Source organism: Dreissena polymorpha, chromosome 6 (genome assembly GCF_020536995.1).
Source record: "Dreissena polymorpha isolate Duluth1 chromosome 6, UMN_Dpol_1.0, whole genome shotgun sequence".
Taxonomy (NCBI): domain Eukaryota; kingdom Metazoa; phylum Mollusca; class Bivalvia; order Myida; family Dreissenidae; genus Dreissena; species Dreissena polymorpha.
In genome coordinates this window covers 46,483,922-46,506,788 of record NC_068360.1, presented here as the reverse complement: position 1 = coordinate 46,506,788, position 22,867 = coordinate 46,483,922, and the positions used below count along the sequence as shown (strand labels likewise).

Genomic DNA, 22,867 nt, shown 5'->3' with positions numbered 1-22,867 from the left:
CAACAATAGGTAGAACGCAGTCTCGAGGCTGTCCATCACTGGTGACGCCTAACTTCACTGATCGTACTCTCACATCCTCACTCGGGAAGACTTCCAGCACTCTTCCAATTGGACATCCGGTACGATGTTTCAGCTTTTCTTTTAACAGCACGACATCTCCCACGGAGACACTTTCACTCTCATGGGTCCACTTATGACGTTTTTGCAGAGTGGGAAGATACTCCTTTTTCCATCGGGCCCAAAATGTCTCAGATAAATGTCGCACTTGCCTCCACTGCTGCCGGTACATGTCTTTGGTATCCTAGATCCCAGGCTATGCTGCACAAGATGTAACGGGACCTGACTTTTGTGTAAGTAGAATGGCTGGAGTGAGGATTTCAGGATTCTCCGGGTCGCTGGACACAGGTGTAATAGGGCGGGAATTAACAATCGCACATACTTTGGCCATGAATGTGACTAACACATCGTGTGTTAAATGTGGCACGTTCATGAGCATTTGCTCAATAATTCTTCTGGAAACACCAATCATGCGCTCCCAGACACCTCCGAAATGAGAGCTATGTGGTGGGTTGAAGCGCCAAATGATCTCACTATCATTCAAGAACTTGCGGAAGGCTTTTTGCTCCACACTCATTGAGTTTATCTCAAGAAGGTCTATTGCTCCTGTGAAATTGGTGCCCCGATCTGACCGGAATTCCTTGACAGGTCCACGAATAGCAATAAGGCGACGCAATGCATTCGTAAATGCTGATGACGATAATTCAACAACAACTTCAATGTGAATGGCTCTTACAGCTAAACATGTGAAAATGATGGCCCATCGTTTACTGGATGCTTGACTAGAACGAGTTTTCCTGCTGACAACTTGCCATGGGCAAAAGGTGTCAACACCAACATAGGAAAAGGGGGGTGCAATGGTTAGACGGTCTCTAGGCAGGTCTGCCATTTTCTGGGTCTCAAACGATCCACGTAGTTTACGGCATGTGACGCAATTATGAATTACTGAGGAAATAAGCCTTTTCCCTCCTACAATCCAATATCCAGCAGCTCGTACAGCCCCCTCAGTGAAGTGGCGTCCCTGATGACGTACCTTTCTGTGGAAATGTTCAACCAGTAGGCATGCTACATTATGACTTTCGGGGAGAATGACAGGGTGCTTCTCTATATGGGGCAAATCAGAAAACTTCAGTCGCCCTCCTACTCGCATGACCTTTTGCTCATCAAGAGGAGATAAGTTGCCAATTGGACTGCTTGGGTGAAGTTGTCTCCCTCTCTCCAATGACGTATACTCATCTGCGTAATGTTCTTTCTGTACCTCTCTCAAGATAATAACTGCAGCTTGACTGTGGTGAGAAACGTCCTGTGAATTGGAACACACATGCCATACAGTACAGTCTGACTTGTTTTCACGGGAGAGGAAACTATTGGCAATGTGCTTTATGCAGGAAAGTGCTATCAAAAGACGGGTCCATGATGAAAACCTTGAGAATCTTGCAGTGCCAAGTTTAGTCTTCTCTGTAACATTTGTTGCCATAGTCGTCACCTCTGGTCTCACTTCTTTGTCTTCATCAGGGTTCACTAAGCAATATGGCACCTTATTTTCCGCACTTCCAGAGAAATGTGGTCCCACAAGCCAGGAGCTTGACATCAGATTTTCAGCAGCAACTCCTCTAGTACCACAATCTGCTGGATTTAGATTTGTCGGCACGTAGCTCCACTGGGCAGGACTTGTCGACTGTTTGATGCGTTCAACTCTGTTAGCATCGTAGGTGTAAAACCGCCTGCATCTGTTGTTTATGTATCCTAGAACCACTTTGCTGTCCACAAAAATCTGATACTTGCAGCTATGTTTAAATGTTCTAGCACAAATTCTGCAACTTCTGTTGCCAAAACAGCTCCACAAAGCTCTAGCCTCGGGATAGAATTCCCTCTTGATGGTGCAAGTTTTGATTTACCCATTATAAAGGTTTTTCTGGTTTACTACCTTTGTGGTATATTAAAAGGTATGCTACAGCAGGCCAGCTATAGCGAATTCCGAGGCATCAAAATACACATGAACTTCTATATCTGAGGCTTCAAACAATGGTAATGCTGAGTAGGTTCTCGGGATGTTTATGTGTTTCAGCTGCAGAAGGGACTCCTTCCACCGAGTCCATTTCAAGTGCTTGTCCAGCGGAAGAGGGCTATCCCAATCTGCGTGTGACGTCATTAGGTCTCTCATACAAAGCCTGTCCTCCAACACGACAGGGGCCAGGAAACCAATAGGGTCATACAGGCTATTTATGGTGGAGAGAACACCTCTTTTCGTATAAGGCTTGGCATCATTGGACCTTTCGTAGGTGAATGTGTCCGTATTAAGGTCCCAAAGTAGGCCTAAACTCCTCTGGACAGGAAGTTGCTCTAACGTCAGGTCTCTGACTCCATCCGCCAATGCATTTTGTGGAAACTCCATCATAACTTTGTCATTGTTCGAGGCAATTTTGTGCATCTTGATACCTTCCATCTCGAATGCTTTTGAGGTACGGGACAACAGACTGACAGCTTGCGGCACTATTGGTAAAGACGTCAGCCCATCATTATTATTGATTCAACATAAAAGTCGTTGTTCACAAATGCTTTCACATCTTCTTCACAGTTTTCAACAATCTTTCTGATCCCGTATGTGGCAACAGCTGGGGATGTGCTATTCCCAAACACATGCACAGTCATCCTGTAGTCTACCAGTGGCTTCTGTGGGTCATTATCTTCAAACCACAGGAAACGGAGGTAGTCTCTATGCTCTTCTGACACACAGAAGTTGTAGAACATCTGTTCTATGTCAGCTGTAACTGCTATTCGTTCTTTCCTAAAACGGAGGAGTATACCTAACAACATATTGGTAAGATCAGGACCAGTGTTCAAAACTTGATTCAATGAGATGTTGTTGTATCTTGCGGACGAGTCAAACACACATCGGATCTTGTTGGGGTTTTTGGCACTCGAAACTCCAAATATAGGCAAGTACCAACATTCTTGGTGTGGGTCTAATTTAGGGGCTCTTTCTGCGTGACCATTTTGCAACACCTTCCCCATGAAATCAATGAATAGATTTTGTCGTTGTTCATCATGAGCCATGGACTTCTGTATGAGTTTCATACGTTTCAAGGCTTGGTCACGCTTGTTGGGTAATCTTGGCCGATCGGGCAGAAAAGGCAAAGGAGCGGTCCATTTACCACCATGGGATTTCTTGAACTGTTCATCCATCATTTTCATGAAGTACTTGTCATTCTGTGACATTGCAGGCTTCTCGTCAGCAGATGTGCGAACAAAAATGGGGTCATCACAAATCTCGCAGATTGATTGCTCTTTAACATCGAAGCGGTTTTCGCAAGGGGTTAGTATTGTTGTGCGCCCATTTGCCACAAATGTCTTGTTCACGTTTACACTTGTTGACTTGTGGATTTGGCCTAGACAACATTCCCCAACGACAACATATCCAAGTTTCAATCTTTGAGCATATGGAGTGTGAACGGGGCCAATTCGCTGCTCCAAGACGTGATGGGCGTCTATTAAATCTCTGCCAATGAGCAGCATGATCTCTGCTCTGTGATCAATGGGATGTATCAGGTTAGCAATGTCTCGCAGATGTGGATGGTATTTTGCAACCTCTGGCCTTGGTATTTCTTCGCGGACATTAGGGACTTCATCGCATTCGAGCACGCTAGGAAAATCAAACTTGTACGCACCGTCCCATGATTCAATAACACAGTCTCTTGCCACACGACCATGGCTGGTTCTAGCACCACCACAGGATTTTAGATTATACTGTACGACTTCTGATTGACAGGCAAGTTTATCGAAAAACGTTGAATTTGCGAGAGTTCTGTTACTCTGATCGTCTATAATAGCATACATGTTTACACATATATTAGGACGATGGCGGTTCGACACTTTAACGAGAACTATCTTGGCGCAAGACTTTCCGCCGAAACTATCCTCGCATATTTGCGTACACTTGTTTACAGCTGTAACCCCATGACCTCTTTCACGTGATGGTTGTGACGCTTTCCACTTCCCGCCGTTCTGGGGTTGGGCGTGCAATTTCTTGCTTGTGTCTCTTTTTAACTTGTTCACATGTATAGCGGAGGTATGATTAGTGCTGCCACAATCAGGACAAAATAGCATTGCGGTACATGTGGAACTCTTATGTTCAGTTGTCGAGCAACACCGAAAACATAAATGGTTTTCTGTCAGAAATGTTTTTCTTTCTTCCAACGATTTTGTCTTGAAGGCTCTACATTCATTCAAATAATGATTTGTCTTATGAAGAGGACAAATAGGTTTGTCACCATGCCTCTGTCCTTGTACATCAGTTTTCTTCGCGTAGACTTGAGCTTTCGCATGAAAAGGCGGTATATTTGGACTATACCGATGAATATTCAAACTGGGATCGTTGCAAACCTTGCACATTTCTCTAATAAAAGAAGCCAAGAAACCAAACGGTGGATAAGGTACTTTATGTGTCATTTTATATGTGGCTGCACGGGAAACCCACTTTTCTTGGAGGTTGTGTGGTAATTTCTCAATGACATCACGGGCACCTAATGACGAATTAAAGTGTGAAAATAAACCTGAATATGAAGAATTGTCCTTCAAAGCTTCAATTTCAGACACAACATCGGATAAATCATACAAGCGCATTGGGTCTTTGTTTATTTTTGGGATACTGTTCAGTTTATTCTTTATAGCGTCATAAATTAATTCGGGTGCTCCATATCTGTCATCCAGTCGTTCCCATATACGCTGCAGTGCAGTGGAACTGTTCACGGCGTTTGCTACACGTATGCTTGTGGCGTGTTGGGAAGAAGCTGGACCTAGCCACTTTATCAGCAAATCAAGTTCTTCCATAGGAGTCACACTGAGCTCCTAAATAACCGATTTGAAACTGCTTTTCCACAACAAATAATTTTCAGGTCTTTCATCGTATTTGTAAAGTCTTTCCTGAACAAGGTCTCTTCTAAGTATGCATTGCGTAATGTTCCTTATGTCTATTCCAGGCTGTACTGGGTTCACACTTTCACGTTGTAGTGCCACTTCGGGAGTGTTCACACTAGAACTGTTCACATGGGACAAATTCACAGGCAGATTGTTCACTATGGGAGTATTCACATGTAGTGAATTCACAATAGGTAAAGGTTGGATATTCACGGTCGGCTCATCTGATGTAATTTGTTGTATGTATACACGGACACGTTGTGCTGTACCAATCTCCTCCACATCAGGTAGTTCGCTTCTGCTGGAGTCGCTCAATTTTTCAAAAGCTTCCGCTTCCGCTTCAGCCGCATCCTTTTGATCTTGAAGTAGTGATATTTCTGCCTCTAGTAGCGACTTTTCTTTGATTGCCGATGTTGTTGCCAGAACTTGTTGTTCATTTAAATTGCTTCTTTCTTGCGCAGTTGAGCGAAAGTGACTTTAACTTTTGCAGCCTCTGCTTTCGCTTGTTTTTCAGCCAAAATTGTTAATCTTGACCGCGAGGAGCTGGTGGAAAGTGTCAGAGAAGCACTGCTTCTGTTTGTTACACAATTCTCTATAGAGTCCAGAAACTTTCTCAATTCAAGTTCATGTTTCTTTGTTTCTAATTCAAGTGAATGTAATAATGTTTCATTTTCTTGGTGGTCAGATGTACTTAATTGCTTCTTACATTAGTGTATGCTTCTCGAGTACCGTTCGCCCTGAACAATTGCACGAGTTTGAAGTAATGAAAGTTCTGTCTTGTTTTTCAGGTTAAGAAAGTCAGTATTGTCTTTGATTAAAGAGTCTAAAATGTCCCATTCCTCCTGGGAGGATGCTAAGAGGGTGTGTATGTCTGGGTGGTTAGACATGGTTACTGTTGCCAGGAGCCGGCTGCCAGGTCCTGGATGCACCACGTCTTTTTACTGTAATGCCTTGGGGACGCATTAAGTTTAAACCAAGACCACGAAAATGTTCAAATTTAATCTTTTTTCAATGTGGTACAGCATGGTAAAAACAGAAAAATACAAGATGGGAACAATCACAAGAAACTTTCTCGGAAAAACGTACTAACTTAGTTAAACGAGAATAGCTTTAGTAAAATTACATAGACAATGTATAAAAGGCTACACTGCATCAAAACAAAGAAAGTGGACGCCACGTGACTTGAATGTATTTTAAGTATTAACCCAGTAAAACCTTAATTACACAAAAAATATACAGGTATATGATAAGGCAATATTAAAATGATTATTTAGAAACAAGAACTTACGACGTGGTGCATCATTATAGACCGCAAAGGGAGAAAAAGTGTCTCTGAAGACGCTATGACCAAAACGAGGGAAACGAAATCGATTAGTAGCAGAATTACGTTCAGGGGAGGTAATCCTGATATCGCAAAAAGGTTACACACCAGAGGCTAAACTCCAACACAAACTTGTTGAAAATGTGTTTGCTTATTTACATCTGTGAGTACATGTGTTGGTACATGTGACAGTGAGGCGGTAAGAAACTGCAACAACTAAATCGAAACAAATATTCAAATAACTACAATGGTATGTTTCTTATGCTAGCAATTAAGTAGCAAATAATGAGAATAACTAAATATGACATTTTGGGCTGCACTAACTATTAAGATCTATATAATATTCAACGAACTTTATATACAAACAAGGCCGAGTTGCAACATTTTACAAGATAAAACGTTTGATTACTTGCACGGTAAGAAATAACACTTTTTAATTGATGTAACATGCACCAAAATAATCCCAAATAGTTTAAACAAAAAACACAGAAATATTAAATGACTAGATAGTAGATTGACATGAACAGACAGTAAAATAGAGTTTTGGAATGGTCATGTTCATCAGATCATGTACAAAATTGGGACAATCATAGCTCTACACAGTTTCCAACTAGTATTTTAAATGTAAAAGAAACAGATAAAGAAAAAAAGATGTACACAGAACATATGCTTGGAAAGTTCTGGGATTATTTCATCAAAATTTCTTCAAGAAAGTATAATGTACTGAAAAGTTTAGCTTAATAAAAAAAACACTTAACAATATATATATAATATTACAGATATTCACATATTAACATTGTTACTGAACTCAACAGAAAACACTTTAAAAGTGTCAATGACTTAACATATCGTTGTTGAAAAAAAGGGGCGCTTACTGCACTGGTAACAACACAATTATATAACGCGATAATTTGCTCATAAAATGTCCATAATCAAGAATTAGGTAAACATTGTGGGCAGTTAATCGTTTGGCATATGGGTGTTTGAACTGAATTGCATCCGATAAACAAAATGGCAGCAAAAGCTATTGATGTTATGTACATTTAAAAACCCGCAGAACTAGATATAATAAGCGCTTGGTGAAATCTACAATTAATTATGCTCACCATCTTGAAATAAAAAGTTCTTCAGCAAGCGTCGATTCTTTCTTGGGTCTGATGCGCAATACTCAACTGATTGATTATTATGCCACTTGAAGTGATTAATAGTAATAACACATTTAATTAATATATCAGTGAACAAAATCTTGCAATAGACTAACACTAGTGTAAATTATTACCTTTTTTGACTTGATACATTGACATGTTTAACTATGCTGTTTACAAATTTAGATAAGAGTGGGTCTCACTAAACACTGCAAAGACACACACAGTCTAGCAAAGACTACAAAGACAAGTAAAGTCAGATCAAAACACAAATAAGTTAACCAGTGTATCCTTTATTTAATAAATTTAAGACTATAAGGGGAATATATTTAGGAGAAACAAAGATTTTAACATAAATAACTGTTTTTATTTGGTCTACAGTAGTTTTGATATAATTCCAGGCAAGGTATAACAAAGGCAATCCAAGAGTTACAGTGGGTTTATTGGACCTTGCAGCATGTGTTTGACTTTGTGTACCTTTGCTACACTTTGTGTGTGTGTTTTTGTAGTGTTTAGTGTGAGCGTTACGGCATGTAAACAATAGCTTCTTTTAATTTTAGAGACATGTGATTAATGCTATAATGCTTCTTAAACTAAGGAAAAACGTTTCGGTGTAATGTTTAGAGAATGTTTAATCATGTTTTTAATTTATTGTAATTAGCATGTACATGTTCTTTAAAATATAGTCATATTTCTGTTCAAATGATATGCATCCATTGTTTACAGTGATTTTTGTATGTACAATTCGGATGTAATCATTTTGGACCTACTGGCGGGAATTTTTATATGAATTTGACTGGTCATGATTAAAGGTAAACTAAGGTCAAAAGTGACGTTAAACAGCTATGCTGAAAAAAATAAAGGAAGTCTTCCTTAACTGGGCTCAATCCACTGACCCTTGGAGTAAAAGTCAAGCGCTTAAACCAATGGGCCATCAGTGCTTCCATAGTCAGTGGTTTATTTTATACTTTATACATGTATAAGCATTCCTTGAAATATCACACAATCAAACAATAAAAAAAGAACTCTCCCAAATTATTTGTGTCATTAAATGCAATATTGATAAATGTAAACATTCGATCTAAAAAGCTCCAATAAAACACAATAATAAAATTAAATAAAATAAAAAAGTAACCCTCAACTTGGCTAGAACCATTGACCCCTGGAGTAAAAGTCTACCGCTTGGACCACTCGGCCTTCCATGCGTATACAATGAGTGGTGCATTTTATACTTTATGTAAGCAATCCTTGTAGTGTCACAAATTATAACGAAAACAGTCAATTTAAAGGTGCCAGTTAAAAATCAAGAATAGAATTAGAATAAGGAAAAAAAGTAGCCCTCATCAGGGCTAGAACCACTGACCCCTAGAGTCCTGGATTTAAAGTCTACCAATTAGACTACTCAAACATCCGTGCTTATTGAATGAAGGATGTATTTTATACTATATATAAGCATTCTTTATAGCTTCACAAAATATAAGGACAACAACAGATTTCTCCAAAGTATTCAATCGTTTCGCGTTGCAACGCTGTATAATTTTCAGGCTTTTAAATCGTCAAAAGATGCATATAATGGCTATTTTAGAGCATGGTTAATGTTCAGTATTACTGTTTCCTTGCAAATATCATAACTAAAACCAAAATATGCGAATCTGAAACATTGTTTTAAAATTTTCTCAATTTACCAAAACGTGAAAATTTAAAATTAAATTAATGTCATAGTCCAAATAATTAGACGTAATCTACCGATGTATACATGTATCGACCTCATATTTATAGGATAGCTGAAATTAGTCGCGTTCAGAATAAATCTGAGCCAAGAGCCTGCCAAAACAGAAATCATCAAAAGACTATTGCGGCAATTTATATTGACTACATGAAGACATCATTGATAATTAATACTATAGGAGTACTCAATGTCAATACTGGTAACTTTCCATTTAAACAAGTGTAATTATGTTGTGGGAATTCACAGATTTACACTTAATATTATTTAAAGAATGTAATATTGAAACAGACGAGCTACAAACAACACATTTTAATGTTTCTTCTTTACGTCAGGTTTGAAACCGTCGGGTTCAAGAGCGATGGCTACTTTCGTTTTCAAGTAAATCAAATTTATAGTTATAACAGTTGTTGCAAAGGAAATATTACATTTTGGAATAAGTTTTTAGGGGTAAGTGGTTGCATATGCACGCATTATTTGACACGCTTCGTTGTTTCAGAGGAATAGGACGCGAGCTATCGATTAAGGGGCAAAAACTCAAAAATATTGTTTGAAAGTCTGTAGAAGATTTATTCGGGTTGACAAACGGACTCGAAATATTGCTCGGTTTTCGACCGACTGTGAGTTAACGGCTGGACAGATATTTTTGAAGTTAACTTTTTTTGAAAGGTTGTCCAATTGCCCATAGGAGGATCAAGGGATGCTTTGGATTAAAGCTATTTTTGACATTTTTGCGGCCCGCGAAGACAGGTCTATGATAAAGTCTAGTTAATGACCTTGTTATGATTCCAATATCAGAGGGTGTGGATTTTTTTCATGGCTTTTTGTCATTTTTTTTCTCATTAAACATGATTTTATGTTTTTATTTGAATATATTGGGCTCCTAAAAAATATATATATGAAAAATACTATCCTGGGTACGTTACTTCCACCTGTGCGGTGAATTGTTAATTCGTAACGTCGCGAGTAATAGGGTTTCATCAACGGGTCATCAGTCATTTCGTTCTAGTCGTTTTGTACATAATCGAACACGCGCGAGAGCACGCGCTTTCGATTTGTTTCCCGGCTAATTTCAGCACTCGTCACGGGAAGTGCTCTAATTGCGACGTGTAAAATACGTCTTCAGTTTCGAAATTTGTTTGACCTTTTATTGGCGCGGGTTATCTCGACAATCGACAATCCATCGACATTTGCATGATGTTTAGTGTTCTTGTACTGAATGTCGTAATCGAACCCTGAAAGAAACATTGCGTACCTTTGTACGCGCGCGGCTGAGGTCGCGGGAATAGATTTACTGGGGCTAAATATTGACGTTAGCGCTTGACAATCCGGAACCAACGTAAATTCCAATAAAATTTCCCGCGGCTAGGTACGAATGAATACATTTCATTTATTCCATTGGCTGATTTGAGTATAACACCAGAACATTGGAAACATATCCGCGTCTTTGTAACACTGTTTTACTGCATGAAACAATTTTATCTCTAATGAAAAGGCTCAATAGATAGAACAGTTTTACAATCAATTTTCGACATAAATACAGTTTGTGCGTTCACCTTTTATTTTCAGAGAATTACCAGCGCAAAAGCGTTTATACTAAAGGCTATATTCTCATATTTAGTACTTACTTGCATTGCATTTCAACCCGCGAGGTTTCGGGTCAATTCGCGGCCAGTGTGTGAAAGTCAGAGTTTATATACAGTTCATCACCGGAGTTCGCAGAAGGGGTTGCGATCTTTTCATTGAAGGACTATGCTATTTTTGTCTGATGGAGTAAATAGTTCGTTTAGTCGCTTTGTCGATATATCAATATTTTAGGCACAGCTGTTGCCTTGGTCGTGTACAGTTGGCGTAAACAAGCCGTCGTTTCAGCAGCAGAATTGTTACCTAACTTTAATGCATTGCATTCCAATCCGCAAGGTATCAAGGTCAGTTTGCGGTCAGTTGCAGAAATCTTTATATAAACGCCGTCTCGTACACTTTGTGCACTTGAAGTCTGTTTTGATCAGAAAGATACTAAATAAAGATATTCGGCGATAATATTGTGGTATGTCAATCATCGAGTTTTAATATGTTTTCAACATTTGCATGATAAGGACCAATTTTGATAAAATTAATTAGAAATATTTATCCATTTAGACCAGTTAATTAAGCAAGAGCACAATAATTCACTATACTATAATTATGCAATTAAATAAGATTCGAGTATTGCCGGCTGACCTATATGCACTCGTTTATTTTCATGTTTCTTGTGTTTTTCTATTCTGTAAATATAGATATCTGAGTAATAATATCACATACAGAAAAATAAGCCACGCAATCTGGCGCAACACCCCGTAATTGATTTGCTTGTGATGTAGCTAAGAACTGCGCAGAAAAAAAGGCATCCGCTACTTTTTATCTCATAGAGATAACTTTTGATCGTTCATAAACATCGACCACAATCAACGCCGTATATCTTTTTTAAAGATATTTCTTGTTTCCATTAAGATACGGGTAGAACTTTTGAACAGCCCAGCAAATCGCTTAAGCTTCCTCATCGATTTGCCTGTATTTACGTTCCGCTTTCGTTAGCGATCTTGACGCAAATGCAATTGGCCGTTCAGAACCATCCTGCATTACATGAGACATTATACCGGATATACCATACGGAGACGCGTCGGTCGCGAGGCGTACCGAAATTTCTGGCCTGTAATGAGTAAGAACTGGTTCTGAAGTCAGAATTTTCTTTGAATTTTCGAACGCGGTTTCACATTCGCTCGACCATATGAATTTACAATTTTCTCAACGAGATATGTCAGCGGTTTAATGGTTGTCGCGAGATTTGGCAAAAATCTGTGATAGTAATTAAGCACCCCTAAATATGCTATCAATGATTTAACGTCTCGCGTAGTCGGTGTGTTTAACACTGCCCCAGCCTTATCTTGACATTTACAGAGTCTTTCAGCGTCAATCTCATGACCACAGTATGTAATCCGTTTTTCAAAGAAAACACATTTGTCTTTGTTGACTTTAATTCTAAAGAGCTCTAACCTGCTCAAAACATTCTCGAGATTGTCAAGGTGTGTACAGTCATTGTCACCTGTGACCACCATATCGTCCAGAATGCGTTGTACTCCTGGAATCCCTTCCAGAACTTGGTCGATTGTTCGTTTCCATATTGTTGGGGCAGACGCAACGCCATACAACATCCGGTTGTAACAATGCAGACCACGGTGTGTATTGTCAATAATTCCATGCTATCTTTGGCATCTCCATAGCGATGGAAACCGCAACAAGGGACGCCGCTGAGATGCAAACATCAAACGCCGAAAACAACGTCAACCGCGTTAAGAAGACTATCTTCGTCGCATTCAAGCTGCAGAAATGCTTGTCGTAGATCGAGCTTGCTGTATTTTTGCCCGGGAGACAAATTGACAAGAACGTCTTCCAAGCGTGGAAAAGGATATGTGTCAACGTTGATTTCTTGATTGACAGTTGCCTTAAAGTCTCCACAATTCCGAACATCACCGTTAGGTTTCACAACGGGTACAATGGGTGTTTCCCATTCACTAGTGTTCACTTTCGTCAAGATTCCATTGCGCTCAAGGTTATCCAATTATTTAATTTATTTTTTTTGGTTTGAGCGAGTATGGTACTGTTCTGGCTTTCATAAATCTAGGTCTAGCAATTTCCTTTAGCGTTAACCTCGCCTTGATGTATTTTACCTTTCCGATGCCATCATTGAAGACAGCGGCGTATTTCTTGAGCATGGATTGTAGACGCACATTCGTCGACAAATGGTTGACAGATACGATTTTGTGCCAGTCTAATCGTATTTCTTTTGACCAATCTCTACCAAGGAGACTCGGACCGTCACCTTTCATAACACACAACTGCATATGTTTGTGTTGGCCATTGTATGGGACTGACACCATTACAGTACTTTACAGTATTTTAATACTACATCGTATGACCAGTGGTGAGCATGCAGAAGTACATAGAGAGTTTGGCTATGATACACATGATTGAACATTAACCAATCAGATTCATGATAAATACATAACAAAACATTTATGAATTGTGTTACTGTTGTATTTAACCGTACAACATAGTCATCAAAACACACAAAAATAAAAGCACATGAACAGCGATAAAACATTATCTTACAAGAATAGACAATTATATAGAACTATGCATAACGTTATGTTAAAAGATATGCATGCTGCATGTACGCGGATATTATAAAACACAAAAAGAATATATGTAAGTACAAGACGTTTTAGGAAAATGTTCGAAAATACATTGAATGATTATATGAAATACATAGGTATTTTGTAACATGTGCGGATGAATACATTTTGATATTAAGCTACTATTATTACTGATATTAGAATACTGTTTCAATTGTCAGAAGTAAAAAATTAAATGATAACACAAAAGTACATTATAAAAGAACAAACATATAAGTGTTATAAATACAGTTACAAATCAGAAAATTGTTGCAAGCAATATACAACTGACATTGACCATTCAAGGCCCTTCATTTTAACAAATATAGATGACATTTTTATGAAGCAAAAGCAAACATTAATAACAAAACTGCGTGATTGTTTTTCAAACAATCAAGACCGGCTCTTTGCACCTAATACCACGATGCAGCGAAGTTCTTTACGCCATCGAACACCTGTTTATCGAGCCATTTCTTTGCCTCTTCCGCGACGCCAGCCCAGTCAAACGATCTGTTGTTGTAGATGTCATTTGTCGGGTTGCATGGATCCATGATGTACGTGCTGTGTCTACAGTATTTAGCAAGCAAAGTTGGTTTTCAAAAATAGTGTTTCTGTTCATGTGTAATATTCTAAATGCAATATTAAAGAAATTTGAGCTATATTTGAAATGGTTATACCAAACAAAATTAGACTAGTAATAAATAAATGGGTAGGTTGAACAAAATATAACGCAGAAATCTCAAGATAAATCGCCTGGGTTTTTCATGAAGAGCCTGTCATGACCCTATTTGATATAGATTTAATGCGGATCACAAAAACTTTAAAAACTTTCTTGTAAGGTGTATTTTTTACACAAAAAGGTGGAGCATTGTAAGGAATAATTAGAGTAAAAGATAAAGAGACAAAATCGGGTTAAAATCCACAATCTTCTGTTTAAGGCAAGTGTCATATTGCCTTTATAATACAAGATGAAACATGAAAAATGTTGGAAGCTTGGATCAATGAAATTGGAATGGTAATTGGGTTTAAATCGGTTTAATGGCTAGTCTAACCTGTAACATGGGCCCGACTTCATCATGAAACAAAAACTTGTTAAAAATATATAAACATTGTGATTCAAACCTGGATTCAAATGAAAAAGCAAAAAAGCAATCATTTCAATTTAATGGTAATTTAATAACTCAAGTGTTTTCTATGTAGCAGAGCATTTGAATAACAAATTCTTGAGACAAATTACAGACAGTAAATATCAACTAAATTCCTTCATGTTGACAATATATACCTAATATCAGCGTCACATCGCTGGTATTTGGAAATGCCCGGAGTGCAGATTTCCAGGGATCGGTGATTACGTAGTTTGGTCAGAACAGCGTGTGCAGCTTTTTTCATATCGAACGCATGCGGGCGCCCCGCGTTCACCCAGGCATCCATGATGATAATTTCATAGACATACGAGGTGGGGCAGCGATCTTCTAAAATTGGCTGAAGACAAAGTTCAACCGTTCAATCGTATTTGCAGTAAATAAATCAGTTTATGAATTTGACATGCGACGTGTATATTTTTGTGTCACCTAAGTACACCTACCTTAACCTTGTCTTTGTTCCAAAACTTGATTAGTCGAATCAGTGACTTGACCTTGGTTGGGAGACCCCTGACCAAATCCACTTGCAGTGGGGCCAGACTGGCAGAATAGAAGGCCTTGATCGAGGAGTCGGGTCCAAGCATGCGCCGAAAGATTGTTTCATTTGATTCTGTATGCAGATATAAACAGTGAAGTGTATTAAAACGTTAGTTAATTTTCTCACATGGTAATTAACAACAACAATACCAACAACGATAACACCAACTACTTAAATCATACTTAAATCATACAACTGCACAATCTCTTACCCACTAGTTTTCTTATGGTGTTGTTTATTTATCACGCTTTCGTTTCCACATAAAAGACAATTTTCATCAGAATAATAGGGTAAATTAGTAATTTTCATTATCCTTATGAATAAAGAACACGGTATTCCGTCATTTTCTATTAAATAATGATCTAATTACAGATAGGCATAGCTGTGGACGTGTGTGTGTCTTAAAAAAATACCATTGCTCCAGACAGCATATATTAAGAACATTTAAATTTGGATTGAAATATAGACTTGGAAGTGATTTCCATAGCGTCTTCTTCCTACTTGTGAGAGGAAACCTGAATATACACAGGAAAGAAGTCCATACCGTATTGGGTGAGATCCACAGCAGGCAGTATGTCGATGGCGTGCTCCTTCCCTGAGCAGTCTGTCATTGTCACCTGAACAGCATGTGTTGTTGATCCGTCAACACGGATATTCGGCATACCTTTTAAGAAAATTATTAATTCTATGTCATCGAGATTTAGCAATTGATTGTTTCTGAAACAAGGTGTGATCTGATTTTAATGTGAAATACTTTTTAAATTTCGTATTTATAATTTCAGATTGACTGGGTAGCGTACATGTCAATTTGATTGGCTTAATAGAACTTTCAGATACACTAGGTTAACTAATAGCTCAGTAATATTGGCTAACATTTCGGATTAACTTTGTTTACTTACGCCTCAGTGTGTTCTCAAGTGTAGGCAGAACCATTTTCATGTTTGCCTTTAAAGCAGCCACATTAGGATATCTCTCCCAGGACATCATCATTGTAAGGTCAATGTCGGACTTCCCTTTCACTGCCGTACCCTTGCCCAGGCTTCCACCCTTCATTGCACATTTAACATTTCTTGATATTAAAACAAACATCTTCTTGCCAACTAATAATCAAAGTACTGACAGTACTGGTTCGACGATGCTTTATAAGAGGATGGATATAAAAGCAGCAATTTAAGTTAATCTACATCACCACAATAGTGTAATTTTTAGTGCTTGTCATTTACCCGCATCCTTAATTTAAGATTTGGCATAGCTGAAGTGTACATGGACTTTAAGACAATCCACAGTTCTTTGTAAAACTTTATAAAGAACAAGAGGCTTTTTTGCATAATTTTTTCGTACCCCAAATTTTCGTACCCAAATCTATTTTCGTACCCAAATTTATTTTCGTACCAAAAATGTTCATACTCACATTGTTCACATATGAGTACGAAAATAATGTGGGTACGAAAAGTTTGGGTATGACAAATATGTGGGTACGAAAATTTGGGGTACGAAAAAAAAAAGGATTATTTACGACAATTTTGGGTACGAAAAAAATATGCCAAAAGAATTAGGGTACGTAAAAATTTGGGTACGAAACAAAATTTGGTTACTTAATAAAACTGGAAAAGAAACAAATTGGGTACGAACAATTTTGGGTACGAAAAAAAATTAGGTACGAATGTTTTTGAATTAGGAAAGATGGGGTACATGTAAGTATACCGGTGAAGTATACTTCAAGTACCCGTGGTACGGTGAAGAAGTACCCGTCGGGAACTTGACCCATTCAGCCTAAGTACCGGTACATATATTGTTATAGATAAAATATTTGGGTACGAAAAAAAATTGAGTTCGAAAAAAAAATTGTGTCCGAAAACAATTTGGGTACGAAAAAAAATGGGAAAGCAAACAAAAAATTGGGTACCAACAATTTGGGTACGAAAACAAATTGGGGTGTCTGGTTCCTGTCCCGAACCTCTCGATAAATTTGAAAGAGGACTGGAACCAATCTGCCTTTACCTTTATCAATGATACTTAGATAGGTATGCCGATTGAGAAAATTTGGCTAACTCAATCGGACTGGCTCGGTCTTTTACAAAGGTCGCAATTGTGAAGAATTTTTTCACGGTATGATAACTTAGACGAGCTGCTTCGCTCAAGCAGCATCGTCAAAAATGCATGTATTAAATCATTCAAGCTGATTTGTGTAAATCTATTGCTTAGACAGGAACGTAATTTCTGTTGACTAACTAACCATTTTCATATTTCCTATATGCATGTCGAAACATTTAAGTATGATCGGGCACACGTGCGTATGGTAGTTTATGGTTACAAGATTATATTTTCCTAATAAAATAAGATTATGCGTTCTTAATAAAATAAGAAATTACCTTTATTACACGCGCTGGTCGTATTTCATCGGGAACATTGTGTTGGAGCATATGTACTAATGAATCCACTGCTGCATTTTCATTCACAAGGAATGTAGTGTCGGGTTGTATCGTGGTCTCTATATAGTTATCTAGGTTCGTCTGACAATATAGATCGCCTGTGATCGAAACACGAGTTGTTGTTTTTTATCAAATATATATTTGTGAATTTTAATACAACAAACAATATTCCAAGTATGTGTAAAATGTACTATCCATTTATTTATACACAACATTGGTATAATTAAAATGGTGTCTTTAATCTAGCCGTGCTATATTTGGTTGAAGGATATGCCAATCTTTAGAATATTGTAAACGATTTATATCGGAGATTGATCATAATCGAATGCCGAGACTCTGTATGATTACAATAAACGTCAACATAATTCGAAACGCCATAAGCAGATAATAAATGAGTGTACATGAGACAACAATGAAGTGCAAGTTTATAATGGACTTAACGGCCCATTAACAATTATAAATATCTATATGCGATCAATTCTCACAAGGAATTGACGATACTGTGCGAAGACCAGAGCTCGTTGAACCAACACTCAATGCACTGGCACCAGCAAAACCGCGAGCCAACCCGCCACCAAAACCGTTAGAAAATCCGCCACCAAAACCAGTAGAAAAGGTGCTGCTGATGCCGAAAGCTGGGTTAGTCAAGGAGAGAGTCGATATTCTCTGAATCAGCGGAAGCTGCAACGAGATTAATTTACCATTAAAATTCAATATTTTAAGTATGTTTCAAATACATACTTAATGAATCGGGACTATCAACACTAGTAAGAAGTATAATACTGGAACCCACTCGATAAAGAAACTAGAATCATGTCGGTACTCTTTAGATTTTACAATACATGCAGACGTGTCATAAACTTCAGAAACGCCATGTCGTAGAAAAGGTCTTGCAATTGATTGGACAACACTGTTGCAGTTTTTTAATGGCTCTTCCCATTAGTTATTTCCGAAACCCAGAGCCGAATTAAGTACATTTGAAGTCAACACCCACCTTCCCCGGTGGTGGCCAATGTAGTTAAAATAAATAAATACAAGAACGACTAGTAGGACTGTTATCGGACATATTGAGATATTAATATTTTATTTTCATGTACGACATTATTGTCTTACAAAATTAAGAACATACAAAAAATATATTTTAAAAATCGTATCAAACGTGTTAGTAGGCTTAATCAATACCGGATTATCATGCTTGTCTCTGTTGTGGTGTTGAAGCGCTGTTTCTGAAAGGAACGGTTCCTTGCACTCGTTACAGAAGTCTGGAACTGGGCCGTGGTGTTTGTGAACATGACGACGACGAGCCTTGTTGCTACAGAACAAACGATTGCTGCACCCGTGTGGACACTGAATAGCAATATGTTAGAAGAACAATTTACTATATTTTATAAGCGAGATGTTCAAGATGTACATGTGCTATATATGTGCTTATGTATATATATAGTTTTTATTCAAACCAAGCTTTATGATTTATCTTAGTTATTAGCAAATAAATACATTTGAATTCAGCTTTGGACATATTTTGGAATCGTTTAAAAACATCAATAACTTTTAAAGCTGAGTTTAAATTGTTTCAATGATCATGGCGATAAAGCACTGATACTTACAGGTCGAGGTTTTGGTCTTGCCATTGTTTCAAGATAACGTCTGAGCTCTTGTGAAAGTCAGTTACAATAATGAAAGAAACCCTGCAAAAATAGAGATTATGCGTATAATAACTTACTCAGAAATCAGATGAAGTTGAAATTTGTATGTAATGTATTACGATTATAATTCTTTAAGAACTCTCTTGATAATTTTAACTTAGGTGCGAACATGTTGAAATTGTAAACTCGACCTAGATCAACATTATGCTGATATTTTCCAGCATATCATCCTCGGCATTGGATTACGTATATAACCTGTTGTACGCGTGTGCCCGTTTCAAAAATATTAAACGTATTTAGAATAGCAATATACCTTGGTATTTTATATTTTCAACCACATATGCACACCGTTCCTTTAAAGAGCGAAAGAGTTGGTAATGAAGCTCTTCAACTTTCCGATCACATTGACCATTCCAGAGTGGTCGAGTAGTTACGGTTAGTGTGTATAATTGAGTCTATGCTTATTTCGACAACCAAACAAATTCAAAAATTATGACAATTGTCACCCTTTTTGTCGCTCTTGCAGATATATTTGCCTTCGTGTGTGTTATGTTGTACACCGAGTCTTTTAAACCCGCAAAGCCGAGAGTACGACAAATATAACTCCTGGAACGACACAAAGGGTGCCATTACGACAATTATGACATTTGTCGCTATTTTTGATATGGCATAATCAGCCACCCTCCTTGTCGAATTACGCGCGAAACATTTTCAAAATGTTATTTTTGCAAAATAAAGACATATCACGCGTGAATGAAAGGCAAGCCTCGCTATTAATTGCATTATAATCTTCGAATGATATATTACCAACAGATCGGGCAGTAGGCATAATATGTTTTACTGTTTGTCATACCTCTTCGTCCCCCATTTTATAGTGAAAAATAATCGCTACGACACTGCATTTTTGCGGGAAATAATATGATTTTGACGTTTAATGTGTTAATAATGACGTCATGAGTACTTGCGCTTAATATTTGTAAAAAAAAATGATGTTTTTGCTGTTTATATTTATTTTTGTGTATAAAATATATAATAATATTGGGAAAAAACTGTTTTTCTGCTGAATCTGACTCTGTTTTAACAAAAATGATAACTTTATAGTTGATTCCGATTAATATGAAGTACACGCAAACTGTCACTGATATATAGTTCGAGAACTGCGTATCGGTGGGTACGACGTATCGATGTAATCCGAAACAGGCCGAATATCTGCCCCAAAACTTCTTAGTTCCGGTGCCGATTGTTTTTTAAAAAATTCCGACTGTATTATAAACAAAAATATCCGATGGCCTATCTACGAGTAAGTAGGCAGAGGGCCAGATAAGATGCGTATTTGCGTAAAATACGCATGCAAAAAAAAGAAAATACGCATGACTTAAAATTGTGTTGAGTAAAAAAACTCCTGGCTAAATTCGGATTACGCATCGTGTGCAATTTCAATGCGTATTAGCCGTTGATACATGCATATATAAATTCATGGTTCCCGTCATTGTGTCCACATCGGTATAAACGTAGTAACATCACCATCTATGTAAAGAATGTGGTTCCCGACCTTATTTACTCCTCAGTCAAGACGATTGCCATTTCATTTTGGCACATGATAAAGACCGATGTTGACACAACGGGCTCCCCGCTGCATTGTTGAGAACCAATATACCGTTAATACACCGATACGCAGTACTCTTCATAATTAATAAAAATGGCGTCCGACCGTAAGCAAAACCCAGCCGATATCGAGATAAAATGGCCCATCATATCATTTAGGAACAGTATTTCTTCACCAAAAGGATAAAATAACAACGAACCGATGTTTTTTTGTTTGTTTTATTACGATTACAAAAAAAAAATATATGAAGACAAAGGCTTAATACACCGAAACGTGGTATCGCCAGGCTAACAACTTCCGGTTGAACTGATAAAAAAAAAATAGCAAAAGCATTATATCAGGCAGATATCGATGTTGCGGTATGATAAATGTCTACAGCCGTCATCATTATCAATATTGTACTTCAACGATGTGCACTCTTATCGGTTGAACTTGCGCTGCAACCGATGCAAGACGACTTTTACATGTAAACTTCTCATTCTAACAATTTTAAAACAATACATTAAAAAAAACTCATGCGCCATCGTGCACATGCTGGTTAATAGGTTTGTAAATAATCATATACATAGCAGTCACACTTCACACGTTACGCGCAACTTCGAAAATGTCTCATTTTTTCTTTAAAAAGCCATATCTCTGCATACGTAAAAAAACACCAAAAATACTCAGGTAATTATATCACTGTCTTATGAAAAAAACCAATAACGTTGCATCATCCCAAATATTTTACCTGTAAGTTTAAAGCGACACAAAAGCCTGGGAAAACCTGCTTGTTTTGTTGTTTATATAAATGATCTATTTAGGCTTCCCAACGCGGGCTAATTATAGTCAATATGGAATTTTACATGGTATATTAATATGTTTGAATAGAATGAAGCTTCATAAAATACGATCTTTTTCAAATCCGTTTTTTAAAAAAAGTATGCTAGTAATCGAATTAATGTATTTTCACTTCGATGTAATAGTTATTAATCATCAATAAATAAGTCGTATTCAAATAAAATACACGTATCTTGTTATACAAATGACTTTAATATACCAATATCAAACAAATCATTAGCATTTAATTACCACTAAATTATTAACCTTCGATTGCATGCATATAAACTGGTTCAGCGATAAACTAAGGGTGTTTTTATTTACAACATCAGACATTAATCAATCTATTATAACTATCAAATGCAAGTTAAGAAAACGCCGCAATTGAACAATAATTTTAACTCACCAAATATTTGAAGAACGCCTGTTTCTGAAAGGTTCGATATATTTTGTATCGCTTAAATACAATCATAGAATGTGCTCGAACAAGCTTATTACGCAATATACTGGATTTCCGACTGTGTTGGGTTTTCCATTGCCATCGGTCTACAAAATGCGTACGATCAAACATTATAAAATATTTTTTAGAGGAAGTATACGCAATTGTATGAATCAGACAAGTTCAGATAATTTACATCGTTAACTATTGAATTAATTTAATGTTAAATCGCAGTACTTACGTACATATCTACTTTTATTTAATATCCTTTCAAATTATTCAATTAATGTATATTTAAACTTCATTAAATAAATATTAAATTAAAGTATTTACTGCAGCAGCATCAACTTGCATTCGAATAAAAAAAAACTATTTTATGAATATATGTGTACTACCGGTAATTATGTGACGCTAGTCAAAACCGCCCACCTATTTTCGAAAAACGGCAGTATATATTTAAACCGAAAGCCTTTTTGCACATTCGTTTATCTATCACGCGGCACAAGCAAAGTAAACACTCAAATATATGGAACGCCTCGTCCGTCTCCTGATGACTATTGATATATCGACCGTTTCATTGAAAAGATGAGGGTTTAAATCATATCATATGTGTTTATAATAGTAAGCTGTGTGAATGAAATATTATGCTCTGTGTATGTGATGGTATGCTGTGTGCTTTGGTGGTATGCTGTGTGTTTGTGGTGATTTGCTGTGTATTTGTGATAGTCTGTAGTGTGTTTGTCATCGGTGTTATGTATTGTTCGTGGTATGCGGTGTGTTTGTGAAGGTATGCTGTGTGTTTGTGAAGGTATGCTGTGTGTTTGTGATGGTATGATGTGTGTTCCATTGAAATGATGTGGGTTTAAAT

General features: G+C 37.4%; 3 protein-coding genes across 6 annotated transcripts; all 3 read right to left on the bottom strand.

Annotated features, from left to right (window-relative positions):
• Positions 1-313: 313 nt before the first annotated feature.
• LOC127835647 (uncharacterized) lies at positions 314-1,648 on the bottom strand. Its single transcript, XM_052362085.1, has one exon. It carries the CDS (start codon positions 1,646-1,648, stop codon positions 314-316), a length of 1,335 nt encoding a protein of 444 aa, XP_052218045.1.
• Positions 1,649-2,565: 917 nt separating this feature from the next.
• On the bottom strand, positions 2,566-3,894 carry LOC127835646 (uncharacterized). Its single transcript, XM_052362082.1, has one exon. It carries the CDS (start codon positions 3,892-3,894, stop codon positions 2,566-2,568), a length of 1,329 nt encoding a protein of 442 aa, XP_052218042.1.
• A 9,324-nt stretch (positions 3,895-13,218) lies between these two features.
• LOC127835385 (2'-5'-oligoadenylate synthase 1-like) lies at positions 13,219-22,498 on the bottom strand. 4 transcript variants are annotated; one of them, XM_052361780.1, is made up of 11 exons: positions 22,395-22,498; positions 21,967-22,106; positions 19,097-19,177; positions 18,672-18,836; positions 17,975-18,170; positions 17,430-17,587; positions 15,957-16,104; positions 15,602-15,721; positions 14,963-15,129; positions 14,660-14,859; positions 13,219-13,944 (listed from the first exon to the last, which is right to left on the bottom strand). In XM_052361780.1, exons 3-11 carry the CDS (start codon positions 19,118-19,120, stop codon positions 13,791-13,793), a joined length of 1,332 nt encoding a protein of 443 aa, XP_052217740.1. In that variant the 5' UTR covers positions 19,121-19,177; positions 21,967-22,106; positions 22,395-22,498; the 3' UTR covers positions 13,219-13,790. The 4 variants fall into 4 exon arrangements, with proteins under 4 accessions (XP_052217740.1, XP_052217743.1, XP_052217741.1 ...); XM_052361783.1 differs by having other exon boundaries at positions 22,429-22,495; XM_052361781.1 differs by lacking the exon at positions 22,395-22,498 and adding an exon at positions 22,245-22,340.
• Between the last annotated feature and the right edge of the window lie 369 nt (positions 22,499-22,867).

What these genes read in the sequence shown, in the direction of transcription:
- LOC127835385 (XM_052361780.1), bottom strand. Translation starts at nt 19,120, where the DNA reads ATGGCAAGACCAAAACCTCGACCT. An exon ending in CACAGTATCGTCAATTCCTT is followed by an intron (nt 17,588 to 17,974) that starts GTGAGAATTGAT and finishes TTTCGATCACAG; the next exon opens with GCGATCTATATTGTCAGACG. An exon ending in GACCAGCGCGTGTAATAAAG is followed by an intron (nt 16,105 to 17,429) that starts GTAATTTCTTAT and finishes TGTGCAATGAAG; the next exon opens with GGTGGAAGCCTGGGCAAGGG.
- LOC127835646 (XM_052362082.1), bottom strand. Translation starts at nt 3,894, where the DNA reads ATGTATGCTATTATAGACGATCAGAGTAACAGAACTCTCGCAAATTCA.
- LOC127835647 (XM_052362085.1), bottom strand. Translation starts at nt 1,648, where the DNA reads ATGTCAAGCTCCTGGCTTGTGGGACCACATTTCTCTGGAAGTGCGGAA.